Raw genomic sequence first — 20,697 nt, 5'->3', positions numbered from 1 at the left:
ATCTCAGATAATACATAATGTTAAATGAGGGATATCTTGTTCCATTATTGGCTGCTACTTATCTATTGAACAAATATAATGGCATTTTGGCAAAGAGTTTTCCTTACTAATCTTGTGATTAGTGTGTGATTGTTTTTTTTTTTTCTCACCTAGCACAATCCATTTGGCTCAGGATCTTATGAATGCGCCTTTTGACTTCTCAACAAATAATCCCTCGAATTCTCTTGGAAGAGTATTAAAATTTGTTCTCTGTTCTCTGAAGGATTTCTCCTCGCACCTCCTGGGTTGGGGGTTCGAATTCGACCTGTGTCCTGGTTGCATGGAGTTTACATGTTCTCCCTGTGCTTTGGGGGTTTCCTCCCCCAGTCCAAAGACATGTTGTAGCCTGGTTGACATTTCCAAACTGTCCACAGTATTTTAAAGTGTGTATGATTGTGCCCTGTGATGGGTTGGGAACCCATTTTATTAATGCATGTTCCCATACACAAAATATACCATAATTTAAAGCTCAATAGCATTTGAAGGGAATGACGTACAGTCACAAAACCAACTGTAAAGTGTCAGGTATGAGAAACACTTTTTATATTTTGTGTAAGGGCTCATGCAGTAATAAAATACATGGCAATATTTATATATGATTTAATAGTTTATTTTGATAAATATAAAAAATCTAAGAGGTGTGCATTATAGCTGACACGTAGATGAAGACTTTACAGTTGGTTATATGAATGTAAGTCGTTCCCTTCAACTGCTATTGAAGTTAGAAACGTGTTTAAAAATGTAGTATGTAACTTTAGAGACGGTCCCTTAATTTCTGCATATCTGCGAATATCGCACGTCCAACCAACTTTATTCCAGTCTCTCTCCACATGACCGGGTGTGTGTGTGTGTGTGTGCCGCAGCATAAACTCCCATCCAACGTCATCTTCTCCCTCTTTTCCCCCTCGAGTGCAGAAGCGGAGGATCCACAGCCGAGGCCGTCTCACACCGGACAGCCCTTCGCCAAAATGGTACGGTCATTTTACTGCGGTAAACGGAACCAGGGAATAGACTTTATACAGAACTGATATAGAAATTTAGCTGGGTCATGCTCTGATCCACTTGTCCTAGTGTCTGGTCTATTTATTATTTTATTTATTCCAGTGACGCAGTGACAACCTGCTAGGGAGATTTATTTATTTATTTATTTATTATGATGATCTTATTTCAGTCGGTGCTGAATTTAATTGGCATCACACTGTGACGCAGATATATCTTTCTGGAGTTTTCTATAAACGCGTTTATATTTATATGTGTTGATTCATGGTAAATAGGGCCGCGATAGGACGACTGTTATCCCAGCTGAATGGCTCCTTTCGGATTGATTGCGCTGTTATTTTTGTGATATGGCCTTTTACCCACCTTACTTATAAATAACGTTATAAATAACGCGGTCACGCCCACGGCTCACTGCAGCGCGCGCGTTCGAGTTTCACTGGCACAGAGCCAGCGAAGGATAAATGATGGACAGCTCGCAAACGATTCTTTCTTTCTGAACGACTCTTTTAAATGAATCGATTCTTAAGCAGGAAGAACAGAACGCTGAGCTTCAAAACTCAGTGGGGGGAGTAGGTGACTTGGTCAGGGATCCCCAGGGATCAGTGCAGTATAGTTAGTATTTTAATTAATTAATTAATTAATTAATTAATTAAAACATTTCTATAATGCTATGGCCAAGAGCAGATCTTTTTGAAGATTAACAAAACCTGGCATAAGTTTGAGGGGTCCAGAATACTGTAGAACAGCGTCTCTTGACGTAGAGTTAGGGTACCCTAGGGACACAGGAAGAAGGATGTGCATATTGGGAGTGCTGGAATTTTAAGCAGCACACATGTGATGTCTATAGGCTATATTATTACTTTAGCAGCAGACCTGAAATTCTGGTTTAGTACCCTCAGTACCCCCCGTTTCTGTGTCCTTGATGGACACAGAATGTCCCCCACCCCATTTTAAAAATAATGTTATGGCCAATATCCATTTTGTGAAGCAACATGGGCGTACGGTGTTCTTTGGGTGATAAGTAGTCTTGTTTTTGAACCAAATATCTTTTAGAATTATGCCCAGAATGTACTACATTGGTCTCAACAGACCATAATATATTGTGCACTATGGTTTGGCAAAACATTCTCTTGAGAAAGTGTTTTTATATAGCCACACTTGCTTATATCCCAGACATGTGAAGAATATGAGAAATTTTTGTCACATGCATGCATAGATTAACCAACACTTGCCAGGTATTCCTGCAGCCCCTTTAATATTGCTGTAGCTCTCAGCCTCCTTGATATCTTTTCTTGTTGTCTTTATATCAATTTTGGAGGGATGCCCTCTTTTTGGTAATGTATCTGTGGTGCCCCATTTTCTTCACCTGTTAATGATGGACTTCATGTTGTTCCATAGTACACATAATGTCTAATGTTTTGGAAATTCGTTGTTTTTTTTGTTGTTGTTTTTTTACCCCTCTCTTAATCTATACTTTTCAACAGTGGGATCCCGTACATGTTTTGTAAGCTCTTTGTAGATCTTCATGGTTTTCTTATAGAATTCCTACAGAAACAGCCTAACTTTATTTCCATTGGTGACAGGTGTATAAACAGTACGTTTGAATATGAGTTTGAATGCGATTGGTTCATTCTGAAGCACAGTCACATACCCCCATTTTATAAGAGGGTGTACACGCTTATGCAACCAAGTTATTGTAAGTGTTTTCTTTTTCTTATTTTTCACTTGAATTTTGTTGGTTGCCATATCATGTTAAAGGTGGAAAAAGTTGACATGATTTATTTTGCTTTCATTTTTTACATCAGAAAAACTTTCATTTAAGCCATGTTAACAAGGATGTGTAGCATTTTTATATCCATTGTATTGGCCCTAATGTGTCAAGTATTTGAATAGTTGGGTTTTAAAAAAAAAAAATTTCTACATAAAATATACTATCTGTGCTGCAAAGCATTTAAGAATACTGGACCTAGCCTGCACACTAAAATGTAAAAAAAAAAAAAAAAGAAACTTAAATTTAAAAACTAGATTTACTTAAATTAAGAGTTTGGGAATATCAAATCACAGCTGTTAGTCTTAATGTCCATCAATACCTGGGCATCTCATGGAGGTTGTGTTTGGTATAGCGCGACAGTAATGAAGTGTGTTTATATGTTGGTTGCGTGTTTATTTTGCTTCAGGGCTGACAGTGTTCTTATCAGACAAGCAAGTAGTTGGCAAAAAGTGGTAAGAGGGTGTCAAGGGAAGATAGCATGGCACAAAATGTCGGAATGGCAAAATAGTGCATGATGTAGTAAAAAGCCTGTGGTTTAACTAAATTGTGCTGGATACACACCCTTCAGGCCCTCAAATGTGTACAGTTACAATGTGTTCATTTGCACAATATGTTAGGATTTTGGTAACAAAGCCCAACATGTATGGCAACCTTCAACATTCTGGAGTCTGTGCCCAGCAGCTGATTCAGTTTAACATGTACTAGCTCTAGCACCTTATAGCATTGCCATCCCACAGGGTCTCTGGTGTGTGTCTGTATGGTGCCCTGTGATGAACTGGTGTCCCATTTAGGGTGTGATAAAGTGGTTACTCTAATGAAATAAATGAAAAACATTAGATGTCAGCAAAAATGTAGGGGCAAGTTCTGAAAAATATAAAAACAGACATCAAACTGTAGGGCTAAAGTATAAAGGGTTAATTAGCCCACTGCTCTCCTATAACCACAGACAGAGATAGGTGTAACCAAAGGTTAAATACGTGTTTTAACTTTATGATTTAAATATCTGACTCCATCCATCCATCTTCTATACCGCTTATCCTTATCAGGGGCACAGAGAACCTGGAGCCTATCCCAGGGAGCATCGGGCACAAGGCGGGGTACACCCTGGACAGGGTGCCAATTATCTGACTCCAATACATTGAATGAATTATCTGTCTCCAATTAATAATAACTGTTAATTTATTTATCTGACTCCAAAATATAATCTTGTAGTTAGTGCTAGAAGTATAATATCTCAGTGTTCTGATTATTTAATCTAAACTGTTTCATGCTGAGCTTTAATTATAAAATGACGCTTCTACATCCGAGGCTTTTATATAGCCTATAATAAACTTATTTTGTTAGCTCAGAGGTTTATATCAACATGCAAGCCTAGGCCTTTCCTATTTACTTGTCAGAGGTTTAATTTAAACTTGCAAGTATTAGCCTTTTATATTAGCTTGTCACAGGTCGCTTTCAAACATGTCTAACGTACTACAACTTTAGCTTAGGAAACGATTTCTAATAGCCATATGAATAAAGTCATGCACATTTAATGCAACATACTTTGTTACCGTGTATTTTGAGATAAAGTAATGAATGAGTTTATGTTATTTAAGTTCCTAAGAATGAGTCGGTGGGAACAAAGACAATAGGTCTCCCATGCAGACCAGATGGTGCCTTTGTGTATCTGTGTGGGTTTAGGTGTGTGTGTGTGGGAAGAAAGAACACACATTGCAACGTTTACTGTAAATGTTTCCGAAACCTTTATGATTTATGAGATCACATTGTTCACCATGAAATATGGATTAAATTAATACTAAACATGCCCTAAGGAATATTAAAATTAAACACAGTTTAATACAAAAAGAGTAATTAAACACAGTTTACATGACCAGTTTAAGTTCACATGGTCTCTCTGAAACACATTCCTGATCATTTTAACCTTAAACAAATTACTGCCACAGTTTCGAAATCTATGATATCAATAAGTTTGGAGGCAGTTAGAACGGTAAGAGTTGTTAGGAATGAGAGAATATTACGTTTTACATTCAGAAAAGGGGATAGCAAGCTTGAACAGATATTGTGATTTAGCGATTTGTTGATTTACTATTTAATGTCTTAAGATACGCTAACTGATGATTTCTTAAAAATATTTGTGATAATGAAGGAACATTTTGTTTACATATTACATTTAAGGTTATGCAAACTTAGATAGTAGAATTGGTAATCTTGATGAGTTCCTGTCATTATGAACTCTCCAACACTCACACGAAAAGCAATTATCTTGTAATATTCCTAAAAGTCGATGTGCTCTCTTTCTGTCAGGTGAACTTCACAGTAGACCAGATCCGTGAGATCATGGACAAAAAGTCCAACATTAGGAATATGTCCGTGATCGCCCATGTGGACCATGGCAAATCCACTCTCACTGACTCTCTAGTGTGCAAGGCAGGTATCATTGCCTCTGCACGGGCTGGTGAGACCAGGTTCACGGACACAAGGAAGGATGAACAGGAGAGGTGCATCACCATCAAGTCAACGTAGGTATTCATAGTGGCTTAAAAATTCACAGGATCCATTGAATTTACCACATCTCAAGGTTATCTATTGACACTATAAAAAAAGTCACTCACAATGTGTACAAAACTGGTAAAAGAACTCCAAATTGGATTTTCTTCCAAATGTCATGAATATCTACTATTCCTTCTTCTTAAGAAACAATCATGTATTGGCAGCTGATAAATGGTTCATTAACAGCTTCCATGCAATATCTAACATCCAGGTCATTAAACAAAAGTAGCACAAGTCTATACATTTTAAAAGGTATTGTGCATTATCTTCAATGCAGAGCTATCTCTCTGTACTACGAACTCAGCAACGCTGACTTGGCCTTCATCAAGCAATGCAAGGATGGATCTGGTTTTCTCATAAACCTGATCGACTCTCCGGGTCACGTGGACTTCTCGTCCGAGGTGACGGCAGCTCTCAGAGTTACTGATGGGGCTCTCGTAGTAGTAGACTGTGTATCAGGTATGATGGTGTGGATTTCAGCAGGTCAAATTGAAAGGGTCATTCACAGTTTAGACTCCCAAAATCCCCTGAAAATATTCCAACATCATCTGGCTGACTGTTTTTTTTTTTTAAATATACTATAAGAAAGATTGACTGCAGTCAAGTAGAAATTGATGGAATATCAGTATTATTTAAGAATGCAATAAAAAAAAACCCAACAGTCTCGTAATGTCAGGTCTAAAAACTCTCTAAAATTCTAAATAACATTTCCTCCAAATGTAAATGCTGTAAGTGCTTGGTAGCGTCTATGGAACATATTTTGAATGGGAAAGCAACAAAACGTTTAAAGCCATTACATATTGTCCTTCTGGAATGTTATTTCTTCACATTTTAATTGTAATTATGTGTATTCTCCAGGTGTGTGTGTGCAGACCGAGACCGTTTTGAGGCAGGCTATTGCCGAACGCATCAAACCAGTCTTGATGATGAACAAGATGGACCGTGCCTTGCTTGAGCTGCAGCTGGGTCCGGATGAGCTTTTCCAGACTTTCCAGCGCATTATAGAGAATGTTAATGTCATCATTTCCACTTATGGCGAAGGGGAACATGGACCAATGGGCAACATTATGGTAAAAAGCCAGTTTAATCTGGATTTAAGCCTTCCCTATTTTCATAAGCTGTCAGTTTTTTTATTTTACTATTTTGCATTTGGTAGATTTGGTTTTCCATGTCTTGTTTTGCAGCTACTAGTCTTTGTAAAAAAATCCTTGAGATTTGGAGTGACGTTTATACATTAATAAATTATTCTTATTTATTCAGGTTATTGTTTTTACATAAGTTTAACATATGTTGTTTTTCAACTAAATCCAGGTGGACCCTGTTGTGGGTACAGTTGGATTCGGTTCGGGCCTCCACGGCTGGGCCTTTACCCTGAAGCAGTTTGCGGAGATGTATGTAGCCAAGTTTGCTGCCAAAGGTGAAAAGAAAAAAGGAGATGTCTCACCTGAAGAGCACTGCAAAAAGGTGGAGGACATGATGAAGAAGCTCTGGGGAGACAAGTAAGAGAAGCAAACTTATCTATTCTGTTCTATTTAATATTTTGATAGTAGAAAGGGTTCCATGGGTGATATTATTCAAAAAGAACAGTTGTAAATTGAGGTGTAAGATTATAAGTAATATTCTGTAACAAATGTATAAAATAAAATGTAGAAACGTTTAATATCTAGGGTGTCAGGGTTGGGCATTTTAAATATATTCTAGGATATTGTTTTTGATTCCTCAGGTATTTTGATCCTTCCTGTGGGAAATTCAGCAAAACAGCAACCAATGCAGAGGGGAAAAAACTTCCACGCACTTTCTGCCAACTTGTGCTGGATCCAATTTTTAAGGTGCATATTAAAGGAACAATCGCACAATTATATCATAAAATAGCTTCAGGGGCTTCAAACTGATCAGTTCAGCAATTAATAATAATAAAAATAATGATTACTTGTAGATAGCAGTAAAGACATCTGCCATTGGACACTGATGTTTTTGGGAAAACTCAAGCCTTGAAATGTACTTACAGCCTTACAGTGAGGACTCACTTTTCTGGCCACTGCCTTACTGCATGGGGGGAAAAAGCTTCAGCTGTCTTTCTAAGACCAACTGATATTTAAAGTACTGCAATATCTATATACAATGCAGGTTAGAAAATATAAAACAAGATAGTAGTTTATATAGACAGACAAATATTCCCATGGTTTTATCTTGCTGACTGGGAATAAACAGTGCCACAAAAGATACCTAAAGTTCACTTTAAAATCTAATAAAAGTGTTTTAAATATTGTTTGGAAAGGTGTTTGATGCCATCATGAACTTTAAGAAGGAGGAGGCCCAGAAATTGATTGAAAAACTGAACATTAAGCTTGATGCTGACGACAGGGAGAAAGAAGGAAAACCACTGCTTAAGGTGAGATCATTTATGAACACTTACATATTAATTTGAATATTCTGCACCTGTATAGGTATGTTTTCAGTGTGCTTTTCTACCATGTACAGGCTGTGATGCGCCGCTGGTTGCCTGCAGGTGATGCTTTGCTCCAGATGATTACCATCCATCTACCTTCACCAGTCACTGCCCAGAGATATCGCTGTGAGCTGCTGTATGAAGGCCCAGGAGATGATGAATCAGCCATGGGTAAGTAGGAAAAATCACTATGTTGACAAATGCAATGTTATAAACTCATAATGATAACTGACAACCAAATTTGGAGCAACTGGTAACCATTCAATTCTACCATGAACTTCTTAGGTATCAAGAACTGTGATCCTAAAGGTCCACTGATGATGTACGTCTCCAAAATGGTACCGACTACTGACAAGGGCAGATTCTATGCTTTTGGTCGTGTTTTCTCTGGTGTTGTTGCCACTGGGCAGAAGGTACGCATCATGGGCCCAAACTATACCCCAGGAAAGAAGGAGGACTTGTACTTGAAACCCATTCAAAGGTTTGTTTCCAGGTTGTACATCAATGTTTCACCTATGGGTGAGAAATTGTAAGTTTGAATCTCCATGTTCCATGGCTGGGAGTATATGGTCTAAAAATGGCCATGCTCTCTGGATGGGAGAGATGGCATACTCTCACTAATTGACACTAAGCAACTGCAGGCATCTGTGAGCTCAGGTATATGGAACAGGGCAGATAGCACTTTCCTCTGAAGGTGTTACACTGCCCTGTGATGTAGCATGAGCAGCAGTTTGAAAAAAGAAACATGGTGGCTGGCTTTATGTGTTTCAGAGGTAGCACATGTTAGCCTCCCCAGTTGATAGCTGCCCTGTGATGTGGAGAGCTGGCTGGTGGGTGAGAACTGGTGGATGACAAGGAGAAGATAGGGTGAACCCCCCCCCCAAAAAAAATAGTGATCTTTTATCTGATCTTTTTTGACTGCAGAACCATCCTGATGATGGGCCGATATGTTGAACCAATTGAAGATGTGCCATGTGGGAACATTGTTGGACTGGTTGGAGTTGATCAGTTTTTGGTGAAGACTGGTACCATTACTACCTATGAGCAAGCTCACAACATGCGAGTGATGAAGTTCAGCGTTAGTCCTGTAGTGAGAGTGGCCGTGGAGGCCAAGAATCCAGCTGACCTTCCAAAGTTGGTAGAAGGTCTTAAACGCCTGGCCAAGTCTGACCCTATGGTTCAGGTGAGTTTTGAGAAGACAGAGTCTGAGATCATAATTAGCCCTGGTCTTTAGATAGGCTGGATTGCAGTCTTTTCCCCTGTTGATCACAGTGACAGAAGGTCTCTTTTAACCACATTTAACTGTCCTATGATGTTGCATTAGCAGAGGTTCAAAAAACTGAAGAAATATGTTAGTCTACACCCTCTTGGAGAGGTAGATGTTATACAGTTGATGAGAACTAGCCCTTAAAATTAGCTGACTAAAACAAATTATCTGCCCTAGTATGTCCATTTTCGAAGCACAAACTGTGGCAGTTCTATAACTTATGTTTCTTGTCCTCCAGTGCATCATTGAAGAGTCTGGTGAGCACATTGTGGCCGGCGCAGGAGAGTTACATCTGGAAATTTGCTTAAAAGACCTTGAGGAAGATCATGCCTGTATCCCACTGAAGGTAATGTAACAAGAATACAAATAACATACAAATAAACAGACATACAGTCTGTACCTCATCTGAGGTAATATTGCTCATTACCACCATTAAATCTATCTGTAGCACTAACATACTTTCATATCATCAGATAATGATAACTGACTGTTCGGTTGCTTTCCTTCCAGAAATCAGATCCAGTGGTATCATATCGTGAAACAGTCAGCGACGATTCTGACCAAGTATGCTTGTCCAAATCTCCTAACAAGCACAACCGTCTGTACATGAAGGCTCGTCCTTTCCCAGATGGCTTGGCTGAGGACGTTGATAAGGGAGACGTGACAGCTAGACAAGAACTTAAACAGAGAGCTCGCTACCTGGCTGAAAAGTATGAATGGGAAGTCACAGAGGCTCGTAAGATATGGTGCTTTGGACCAGATGGTAGCGGACCCAACATTCTTGTGGACATAACAAAGGGAGTACAATATCTGAATGAGATCAAGGATAGTGTGGTGGCTGGTTTCCAGTGGGCAACCAAGGAGGTGAGTAAAGCCCAGAAGCAACAACTGCAGATGATATGTGATATGGAGATGGATTTACAGCATACAAATGGTGGCAGTGCCATTTATATAGTATATAATCAGATAATACTTTATATTTCAGGCCACTTAGTAACAGTATTAGTGCAATTAGTACAATATTAGGATAATTTGCATTTCCTTGCATTTCTTTAGGGGGCACTTTGCGAGGAGAACATGAGGGGAGTGCGATTTGACATCCATGATGTCACCCTGCATGCTGATGCGATACACAGAGGAGGTGGTCAGATCATCCCTACAGCACGCAGAGTCCTGTACGCCTCTGTGCTGACCGCACAACCACGACTAATGGAGCCCATTTACCTGGTGGAGATTCAGGTGAATTCAACGTTTTTGTGATAATATTTAATAATGGTAATAATGGCTGTTAAAAAGAACTCTTATTTAACTATTAGTAATAATTTTAACACTTAATAATTGTTATGAAATCATATCCTTGAAAGGGTAGCACTTTCTCTTAAAAATAGTTAATTATTTTGGTATTAAGGGGAAAAAACCCCAGTTAGATTATCAACATTTTAATACCATCATACCTTCTATTGTAATGCATGATTTTAAAGGTAGGGTTGTCAGTTCTTTTAGGGTTGCCAGTAGTATTGAAACATGCCATTTCACTGATTAATTCTTTCAGAGGTGCTCAAATAGCCTCATATTATTATTATGCACAGTATATTGCTATAAAAATATCTGTAAGAATGAGTAGTCACATATCATGAATAAAGTATAATACACAGATTTAATTAGCTGTATGCACAAAGCCCAACCCCATTTTTCTATAGGATTAGTTTAAAATGATCAATTAAAATTTGTAATTAACAAATAAACAAAACTATCAGTAACAATATATTTTAACATTCAAATCCTATATAAGTACAGCAATATTATGCTAAATTTTCAGGTAATACTGAGCATGTCTGTAAAAATGGTTTGTTCCCCGTCATGCTTTAAAGAATTCACTTGGAGGAAATTACCGGTACCCATGAGACAACGCTAAAACAGCTCATCTGCTTCACACACAATACACACAATTAGTAAGGTTCTTTTGAATTTTGACAAAGGTGAAATGAAAACAGGTGAAATTATTACTTAAACACTCAAACATTTGCTCACCTATGTTCCCTTTAGTGTCCAGAGCAAGCTGTCGGTGGTATCTACGGTGTCCTGAACAGGAAAAGAGGCCACGTGTTTGAAGAGTCTCAAGTGGCAGGAACACCTATATTTGTTGTGAAGGCATATCTTCCTGTAAATGAATCATTTGGTATGTTTATCTTCAAAATATATACATCTACTATTAAAATGTTCTACATGTAATATCCAATAGATTTTAAATGGGTTAGTAACGTACTTCTCTTTCAAACGCTTTATATAAAATATCATGCTTGATTCCTTTGCAGGTTTCACAGCAGATCTGAGGTCCAACACCGGTGGCCAGGCCTTCCCTCAGTGCATGTTTGACCACTGGCAAATCCTTCCAGGAGACCCATACGATGCCAACAGCAGGCCCTCGCAGGTCGTAGCCGAGACCCGCAAGCGCAAAGGCCTGAAGGAGGGCATCCCGCCTTTAGACAACTTCCTGGACAAACTGTAATTTCTCTCAGACTAAAGGCTAAAAGAGCATTTAGTGATTTGGTAGCCTTCATTCTTTCAGTGTTGCATATCTACAAGCCTAAGTATATGGAAATATACATGTACATTAAAATTAATAAGAGCCTTACTTGAGATTTCCACACTGTCGATGTTCATAGCAAATAAAAACCGAGCACCTTAATGCTGTGTAAAGTGTCTGAAGGTTGAGGCTGAATTTTGTTTTACATTTTTAAAACATTTAAAAAATAAAATAAATATCACACAACAGCATGTAGATATTCAGATAGACATCATAGACATCATTTACTGCCTTTCACTGCATGTGTTTAAATGGCACAATTTAGGTCAAAAATAAGCATTTGGAGTACAATCAGTGTAAATCTGTACATATCATCATAAATAACTATGGATTTGCACCCATCTGTTCTCTTCATCCACACCACCCAAGACTCACAAGACTTCAGTTACTATAATCCCTAATACAACAACCATGTAAAGCAGTCATTGAAATAGTTACAAAGGCGCAAATTTTGTAAAAATGGAACAAAAAGTGAACTAGGTATAAAAATGTTGTGACATAAAAGGGGGTTGAAGCCTGTGGATAGCAGAGCTAAACTCTCAAATGTGTCAAATGAAATACTAATATAATATATGACTCACAGGGTAAAATTTAGTCAGTCCTGGACATAATATACTTTAGAATGAGATTAATTCAGACAGTTATGAAATTCAATTAAAAGAAAATCCTGAACATTTTCAAAACAAAAGGTATTTAAAGCTTTCCAATCATTGTGCCATCTTAACTTCTAAAATCAGATTTTTTGTTCAGACTTGGAACAGGTGGCACAATTTCTTCCTTCCTTTTCTAGAAGCACAACTGTTTTCTACCCACTAATAATACACTCTGGCTTAGATTCAAAATCTTAGACATTTAGGATTATGTTGGAAAAGCAGGTTACAAGGTTTACATAGCAAAGATGGAACTGCTTTGTACTTAGGAACTTCTTGGTATTTGAATGCGGAGAATCTTATACATATATGAACAAGTAGGCAAATAACTTGCTACAGTTGTGCTAGTTGTATAGTTTCTATAAAGTTGTACAGTCGGGCTATTCACTGGTGACAACTTTCTTTTTTGTAACTTTCACAAATCACTTTGCTTTAAAGGGAGGAAGATCCCCACTGTCTAAAGGCAGTGAAATGTTACTGCTGATATTTTGGTGGACATCCATATCTACAGCACATACAAGCAAATCTCAGTGTGCTTCAGTCCCCCCCCCCCAAGCTACACCTAAGTGAGCTAATCATTTAAAATCATCATGTAAAAGAACTTCCATATAACAGATGCATTGTGAAAAATTCTGCCCCTTTCTTAGTATTCAGATTGGCACACAATCGCTTGATTGACTCAAGTTCAGCATTTTGGTCAAGCCACAATGCAGTGCCCTAAAAAAGTGATCATGTGCTTTATTACATATTTGAAAGCATACATAATTGAATCTGTTAGAAAACAAGGGATCCGTCAACACTGTTGTTATTCACTACGAGAATGACAGCATGTAGCCTTTATATAAAGTAAATCTAAGTGAAATTACAACTAGCTATTACATTGGAGCTGGTGCCAGAAATTGCTGTGTTAATTGAGACCTGTTGTTGGGGTACACCTCAGAACTAGCCCAAAAATGTCATCTTAACAAAAGCTGACTTCAGAAAACATAGACCAACAGCACGAAGGCGGATAACAATTAGCAGTTTGGTGGCATGTCAGAGTTTAACCCAAGCAGGAAACCTGTTTCACACTGTTTCCCTTGGGCTATTAGCATGTTTTGACTATTCTGACTTTCAGGTCTAAACATTGCTGTGAAACCAACATCTGCAGCACCTTAAAAAAAATGCAAATGTTAAAGTGATACAAAACTGTACTGAAGTTTCACAAAACTCAGGACTTGACAAAAAAACAAACAAAAAAACACAACAACAACAAAAAAAAAACATAAAAGATGTCATTGCATCATGGCTTGATTGTGTCTCCACCAACCCGAAAAGCCCAAAATCAATTAATCTGAATGCAGCTACTAACTGCAGCACAAGACTGTGACCAATACATTATGCAATAAAATGGGTTCATTCAGACAGATACTGATTTGTATGCTATGCCACTCAATACAAAACAAATTATGTACACTCCTGATTTTTTTTAAAATATAAAAAGGTCATCGTTGAGGTTTTGAGGTGATTATTCAAAAACGTGGTTTAAATAGTATAAAGAGGAAACGGTTCACATACAAATACACACAGGTCCACAAACTAGTCCCAATGTGTCCAAAGTTCCCAATTTCTGTGCTCACTGTTTTGTTTGTTGAGTTCTCCCGGGCATGAAGGCAATGGGTATCAGTCACTGTTAAAATGTATTCCTCAGAAATGGAGACACACATTGCTGGGTTTCTGAAACCATTAGACGCAACCAACCTTGTCTCCCGTGTGCGTATCAGCTACCATATTAGTAAATATTATTAAACTGCAATTAAAGTCAGATATATGAGGGTTTTTAATTTTTTTCCGACTCATGGTCCGTGGCAGTTTGTTTGATGATTGGGGAGACTGAAACCATGACTCAATCTAGTGAGATAATGTCTGAAAGAGTTGAGGATCCTCCTGTGATGACACCTGTTTCATGGCTGGAGCTTCCTCGATGTGAAGTTGAATCGTATTGGACAGATGAGGTCATGAGACTGGAGCTGCTGGTGCCACTCTGAATGCTGGTGGACAAATTCTCCAGGAACACAGGGGTCCGGTAATGCTAAAAGACAACAGAAAGAATGTTAGAACTAGTGTTTCTGTTTAACAACCAGATCACAATTCCTATAAAAAGGAATAATAATAATAATAATAATAATAATAATAATAATAATAATGAAAAAAATAATACAATTTGGCAACTAAACTATTTAACCCATTAAATAAGAACAGTTCTTACTAGCGGACTTGCGGATTCAAAGACATTTGAAACACATACCTGAGAATCTGCTTGAAGTAATGAAAATAAGTCAATACCTGTATGAGAAAAAATAATTGTAGGTGAGCCAACAGTTTCCAACAAGCGACTACATTTGGAAATATATCTGACTGGATCACAGCGACAATGGTATACCTTGCATATCGGTGGGAATCGAGGACAGTGTTGAATGGTGGAATGGAACTGCATAGTCTGCTATGGAGGAAGTCAAGTACGAAGCATCCAGCGACTGGACATTCGGCACTCGAACCGTAGATGGCTGATAAGTCAAAACCCTGAGAAAAGAGGAAGAAGTGATCGACATCCTCTTCCTGCAGCCTCCTCTTCTTATTATTATGCAAAATGATATTTAGTTTCATCATACAAATAAAATATTAGGTGCTTGAAAAATCTGTTTAAAGAGCAACAACCATTTGCGGTACCGGCCACTGGACTCACTGGTGAATACATCAGAGTGAGACGCACCATATTGTTAGATGTGATGAATTAGGGCTGGGCGGTACAGCTAAAAAAATCGTCATGATATAATATTTCACATCATTCGGTATTGATAATTATTAAAAATCTTTTTTTAAACAAAGATCAGTAGAAAAAAGGTTTGAATTTAATCACTGTATTTTTAATTTACCCACTTTAAGGCAAACAACATTTTTTAGTTTTAACCGTCAAAAACAAAATATCATTTAAACAAATATCTTCTCTTATATCTTACATGAAGATTAAACAAGTGGTAAAGAAACTCTTGAACTTAATACATAAAATGTTACAAAATTTGTGGAATGTAAAATACAAATTTTAAGGAAGATCAACATCACATTATAGCGCAGAATGGGAGTCCTGGTGCTCTGGTTTGTGCTCAGCCTGTTAGCATAGTTAGCCTAGCCACGTATAAAACTTCCACTTTAACACTTAATTCTGGAGAACACTGTGCTGAGGTCCGAGTCTGACGAGTCGAGCTCCTGCTCCGAGGACACTCACTGTCCTCCCCAGAGCCGACATTTTAACAAAAAACACAAAAAGCTGTACAATGTCACATCCTTTGCCCGCTGTTCAGAGTCACACGCACTGTACATGTGCTGAGCACTGCGCATGCACACTACAAGTCTCTCGCAGCTCGATTCTCCGTACTTGGCCGAGACAGGGTTTTTTTTTTTTGCAAAGCTTACACACAACTGTGTTCTGATGTTGGTCAGATGAAAAAAACTGCCACACTGGTGAGCCAAGATGTCTTTTTTTTATTCGCTATTTCCTTGGCAGGCTCTGAACTCATTTTCGCATGTGTTTGTGTGTTCTGATGTCACATGGCGATGGCACAACCGAACCCCAAAAGATACGCAACTTGTTATTGGCTGTTTGCTTGTCACTCGTAGCACACTCCTTTATCACGGCATATGATGGGCTGTGTTTGATCCAGGGACGGCACACGCTTGAGGGTTATTCATGCAACCAAACTTCATGTCTGTTTACATTTTATCGAGCGTTATACCGAACATGGTTTCTATCATTACCGATAAAAGTGTACTGTCGATGAATACCGAAACCGTTTAATCGCCCAACCCTATGATGAACATTTTAGTCATTTTCTTAGCTCAAAATACTGAAACGGAGAAATTCCTAACTCCCAGGAGCCGATCACATCTTAAACACAAAATTTGTTGTTTATGCCCGCAACAAAAAAGTAACAGTAGCAAACGCTTTGGCTGTTCTGTATAACACAGCTTGTGCTCTTGGGAATTCATTTTATTGACTCACTCTGCATGCATTTAAATGGAAGGCGTTTGCACTCCGTACTCCTGGAATGATGATTATAACTGGCGACGCTCTAATAAATGCATTTCACTCTTATTTGAGTTTATTTTGTTGATCTAATAAACTATTTGACCATATGCAAATGGTCATGGATATTTATAATCACTATATTTTAATCCCCTTACAGAGAGAAAGCATGGAAATGAAACTCCAATGAATGAAACATCTTACAGATATTGACCGAACTGCTATGCAAAAATCATAGGTGTTTAATATAGAATCCCTGCTGAATTATATAATGGGTATTCTGTTCCCATTCAATATTTGTTAGCTTTTTTGGACATTCACAATGGGGATAGCAGCTTTTTTTTGGACTGACAACAACAATAAATAAAAACGTCTCCGTTTTACATTTAAGAAGGATGAACGCTACCACTGACCCTTTGCTGCTATGCACCTCCTCGGATTTAGACATGTAGACACAGCGCTTTTTTAGGGGAGGGTCCGGCTCTGCTTCTTCATCTGACGAGCTTTCAAGTGTCAGGTCGATCACATCAGCTTTTTTCGTACTGCTGGGTTCAGAGTGAGGAACAACAGCGCTGGGACGGACAGGGGCAGTGCCTGGAGAATAAATATAGGTACAGGTTAACCTGGTGATCAAAGATTATGCAAGAGCACACATGGCAGTTTAAATCAGACTACAATACTGTGTGCTCTTGATTTATTTTGCAATTCATTTGTACTATTTGGCCCAACTGCTAACACTTTCTTGCCTTTCCCTTTTCTTATTTTCTCTTCGCCTACTTGCTTTTTTTTTCCTTTCTCCTCTCACAGCATAAATCTGTAACAGCCAACCATAAAACAAAACACAAAAGTAAATGAAAGACAAGATCATGATTATTAACTCTTGCAAAAGAAATCCTGCTCGACTTAATATACGAGTCAGCTATAAATAGATTTAAAATGCTTTCATAAACTTACGTTGTTTCTGAATTTTCTGGTTGCCGATTTTCAGTGCTAGCCAGAACACAAGATTAACTAGAAACTAGATTTTTTTACAAAAATTTCTGCCTTTATATTACCAAAATGACTTTACACCACTGACATTACATATAATTGCTATTTCCTCAGTATACAAAAAGCACTGAAGAACTGGTGTTTTAAACCATCGGGCTACATAAAACTTGTGAAAACAGGTGTATTAGAAGCTAATTTCTGAAAGAACTTACACTCAATTTTGGGTAAACATGGAGATGACAATTTCAACGTCTCCTTCTTTGGTCTCATTGGGCACCAGGTCCCATCCTCTTGGAACTTGATTTCGTCCACATCTGTGCAGTCATTTAATATTTCCATAAAGAGCCTAACAAAGAGCACATAAGTCACATAGTAAGCTGAAGTGATCTCAAGTGAGCTGTAAACATTAAATCGCTAGAGCAGGCGTAACGGAGAATTAATTACCCATCTATGATCAGACTCTCGTATGCAGCTTTCTTGTCACACACAGGGCAGATCCAGGTGGGCTTCTTCTCGTTCATCTGCAGGTATAATGCAGCGTCGAAACACTGGAGATGAGAGCAGGTCACTGCTCGACAGGGCACCGTTAGCCGCATTTTTCCAAGCTGAATGAAAGCGGAATAGATTTAGAAAATAATTGACCTGGGTAAAGAACACATGTGGCAAGACACTATTAAACATACTATAAATAATACGTTTTCAGGACTTACTGGGCACATGAGTGAGACTCGCAAGCTGGTTGTGGCTATTTCACTGTCGGGGTCTGCTGTGAGCTTTTCTTTTACTGATACAGAGAAGGAAAATATATAATGTAATGAATAATAATAAATCCTTTTAATCAATAATCATGCAGCTGTAAGAGAACAATGTTTATACATGATGACAGATCCAAACTAGTTTTTATTATTATTATGAATTTATTTATTTTTTAAAACAAAGACTTCTGAAGATTTCAAATAGGAGAAGCAGATCTCACTGAGTGCTCTTGAGTGGTCAGGGTTTCTGATTCCCTTCATTCTTAATCTCTGTAGTAACAACGGTGATGTCAGCTGCCGTACCAAATACACAGACATAGAGTATGTCTGGAAAATAATAGCAGGTGTGTCAGAGGAACGGGAAGAATGTCAGTGACATGATGAGAATAGTTCTAAAGCTGAGGGGAAACTTACCTTTCCAATTTCAGGTGCCCATGTGACCGATATCTGATTGGGGACTGCAGATGATAATCTGACGAGTGAAGTGATGTTCAAGGGTCTGCCTGGTCTCTTCTGCTCTACTCCATTCTTAGGAGGTGGCGCATAGCCCTGGTACAAAATAAGCATCTTATAAACACTTGTACATGTAATAAGTAATAACATATCAATAAACATTACAGTACAAAACTATTTGCATACTAAAATATCCTACATTCCAACAGTATGTGGAAAATCACACCCATGTAATTAATTACTCACTGGGAGAGGAAAGAGCTTCCCATTGACTTTGATGCAAAGACTATTGGGATAGTTGTCCTCTTGAGGGCAGCTAGTCTCTGAAAGGCAGAACCTAACAACAAACACAAAGTTATTCCATTGTTACTTTGCAAACGTATTCAGAACTAGTACCAAGTAACATTACAGCCGACATCTTACCGGAGTTGTATTTGAACCATATAATCTCTTCTGCCACCAGGAAGAAAATCCCTTTCAACATTGAATAAAAGAGAATGAGAAACACATGCTGTATAACAAACCAGGACAAATAATTTATTCAAATCAGGTCCTTACCGTGAAATGCAAACTTCTCGCACTTGTTGTGGGGTCAAGGCAAAAATAAAGTATTTTTCTTGATGAAATCTCTGAACAGTACTGGCCCCTGCATGCAAAATATAAGAAAAAGAACATTTTATGAAATCCATTACATCTTGCATACAATAAATGTGTTCTGTTTTTAAATTACTCCAGGAATTAACCTGAGATAATCTTTTTTTTTTTTACCACTGTATGTAAAACTATGAATGCAATGTATGTATAAAAAAATAAAAGAAATAATCTAAACTTATATTATCTTATCCAGTTGGAAATCCAGGTATTTGCAATCCAAACAATCATTTGCAAGAGCAAATGAGCTATTCAAAATCTGCCCCAGTTCTCAAAATAAAACAAGCCAACTTCAACTACCTAAACTCGACGGTTTGATCAAAACATCCAACACGTCGTAAAATGGAAGGGCCTTCATCTGGACGTCCGGGTGGACAGGAGGCATGAGCTGTGTCGGCTGCTGCATGTTCATCCTGGGCTCTGAGTCATGAAACACGGCCGATTTAACGGGCACCACCTGCTGATGAGCAGAGTCTGACAGACTAGCACCAAGAGAAAGGTCAAGACTCCCAACTGTAGAGCTTTCTTCAGACTGTAGATACAAATTTATGCCGGACTTTAGAGCAGACAATTCTGCGAGACTGTCTAGTGTCCTCGGGTATCTCCGGCGATACAGGTCCTTGATTTTGAGCTGCACGGCAGGGCTACAGTCACTTTTGAGTAAATGCAAAGCCCTCAGCAGCAGTTCATCCTTGCGACCACTCTTGTTCCTTCCGGCAAAACCTAGCAGTACCTGGAGCTCCGAGACACGGAAACTTGATATCATATTCTGGGAATACAAAACACAAAGAACATGCAAATCAATGCAACAAAGCCAGATGGTTTAAAAAAAAAAAAAAAAAAAAAAAAAAAAAAAAAGAGAGAGGGGGAAATGTCAGTTCCTATAACATCTGTGGACAGTGAAATAGACACTGGACATTCAATATCAGCTTATACGCGTCATGAACCAACACAGGTTAATTTACAGTTTAGTGCTATTAAAATATTCATTGTTCTAATTTTTATGTTAAATCAAAGCATGTTGCCCATAAATCAGTGAATAAATCTTAACCTCTGATTAAAACAGCAAGATAGATTCATTCTAACTTTACCAGCCTAAACAAGTACGCAAAAACGATTCTTTCTGACTGAAAACTAGAAATATAAGAGACAAACTTTAATTAAATCCAGGTTCAACCTTAACCCGTGTTTCTCCAACACTAGCAATTTCTCAAGTAAACAGGCTGAACTGGCCCTTCAATATATACACATCACCCATGCTTCATTTGCTTATCCTTCATCACAAAAAAAATAAGATAAAAAAAATCCTTACAATATGTCTCGCATATAAAATGTTAAGAATAATTCCAAGACCAATGGAAGAAAGACTGAAACACTAAACACCACACATGGGTATTATTTTAAAACCTAACTGGAAGCATGCTAGTGAGAAAAAGCCAGAATGAGCTTACTGATTTACATAAATATTAA

General features: G+C 38.1%; 2 protein-coding genes across 3 annotated transcripts in view; one reads left to right on the top strand and one right to left on the bottom strand.

The window, feature by feature from the left end:
- Positions 1 to 838: 838 nt before the first annotated feature.
- Positions 839 to 11,781, top strand: eef2l2 (eukaryotic translation elongation factor 2, like 2). Of its 2 annotated transcripts, XM_017451999.3 has the most exons (15): positions 839 to 1,010; positions 5,117 to 5,331; positions 5,640 to 5,821; positions 6,221 to 6,432; positions 6,674 to 6,861; positions 7,086 to 7,191; positions 7,641 to 7,754; positions 7,844 to 7,982; positions 8,097 to 8,292; positions 8,736 to 8,994; positions 9,317 to 9,424; positions 9,589 to 9,942; positions 10,135 to 10,317; positions 11,125 to 11,257; positions 11,394 to 11,781. In XM_017451999.3, the coding sequence occupies exons 1-15, from the start codon at positions 870 to 872 to the stop codon at positions 11,585 to 11,587; spliced, it is 2,724 nt and encodes a 907-aa protein (XP_017307488.2). In that variant the 5' UTR covers positions 839 to 869; the 3' UTR covers positions 11,588 to 11,781. The 2 variants fall into 2 exon arrangements, with proteins under 2 accessions (XP_017307488.2, XP_053530549.1); XM_053674574.1 differs by lacking the exons at positions 839 to 1,010; positions 5,640 to 5,821 and having other exon boundaries at positions 5,161 to 5,331.
- A 77-nt stretch (positions 11,782 to 11,858) lies between these two features.
- pias2 (protein inhibitor of activated STAT, 2) overlaps positions 11,859 to 20,697 on the bottom strand; it is a 9,925-nt gene continuing 1,086 nt past the window's right edge. The window contains exons 2-14 of the mRNA XM_017452002.3: positions 19,528 to 19,996; positions 19,135 to 19,222; positions 19,000 to 19,050; positions 18,823 to 18,913; positions 18,538 to 18,672; positions 18,345 to 18,450; positions 18,079 to 18,152; positions 17,813 to 17,973; positions 17,581 to 17,714; positions 16,792 to 16,972; positions 14,738 to 14,877; positions 14,603 to 14,640; positions 11,859 to 14,386 (exon numbers count right to left, since the gene is read on the bottom strand). Of these exons, the coding sequence (XP_017307491.1) occupies positions 14,201 to 14,386; positions 14,603 to 14,640; positions 14,738 to 14,877; positions 16,792 to 16,972; positions 17,581 to 17,714; positions 17,813 to 17,973; positions 18,079 to 18,152; positions 18,345 to 18,450; positions 18,538 to 18,672; positions 18,823 to 18,913; positions 19,000 to 19,050; positions 19,135 to 19,222; positions 19,528 to 19,996 (1,854 nt within the window). The 3' untranslated portion in view covers positions 11,859 to 14,200. The remainder of the gene's footprint in view (positions 14,387 to 14,602; positions 14,641 to 14,737; positions 14,878 to 16,791; positions 16,973 to 17,580; positions 17,715 to 17,812; positions 17,974 to 18,078; positions 18,153 to 18,344; positions 18,451 to 18,537; positions 18,673 to 18,822; positions 18,914 to 18,999; positions 19,051 to 19,134; positions 19,223 to 19,527; positions 19,997 to 20,697) is intronic.

Source organism: Ictalurus punctatus, chromosome 22, assembly GCF_001660625.3.
Source record: "Ictalurus punctatus breed USDA103 chromosome 22, Coco_2.0, whole genome shotgun sequence".
Lineage (NCBI taxonomy): Eukaryota > Metazoa > Chordata > Actinopteri > Siluriformes > Ictaluridae > Ictalurus > Ictalurus punctatus.
Note: the sequence above shows the minus strand (reverse complement) of the source record. Positions and strands in the feature narration are given on the sequence as shown.

Bases quoted from the DNA above. Each gene is read 5' to 3' on its own strand.
- eef2l2 (XM_017451999.3), top strand. From the start codon at position 870: ATGACCGGGTGTGTGTGTGTGTGTGTGCCGCAGCATAAACTCCCATCC. The intron at 7,192-7,640 runs GTGCATATTAAA...TTGTTTGGAAAG, and splicing joins TGCTGGATCCAATTTTTAAG to GTGTTTGATGCCATCATGAA. The intron at 11,258-11,393 runs GTATGTTTATCT...ATTCCTTTGCAG, and splicing joins TCCTGTAAATGAATCATTTG to GTTTCACAGCAGATCTGAGG.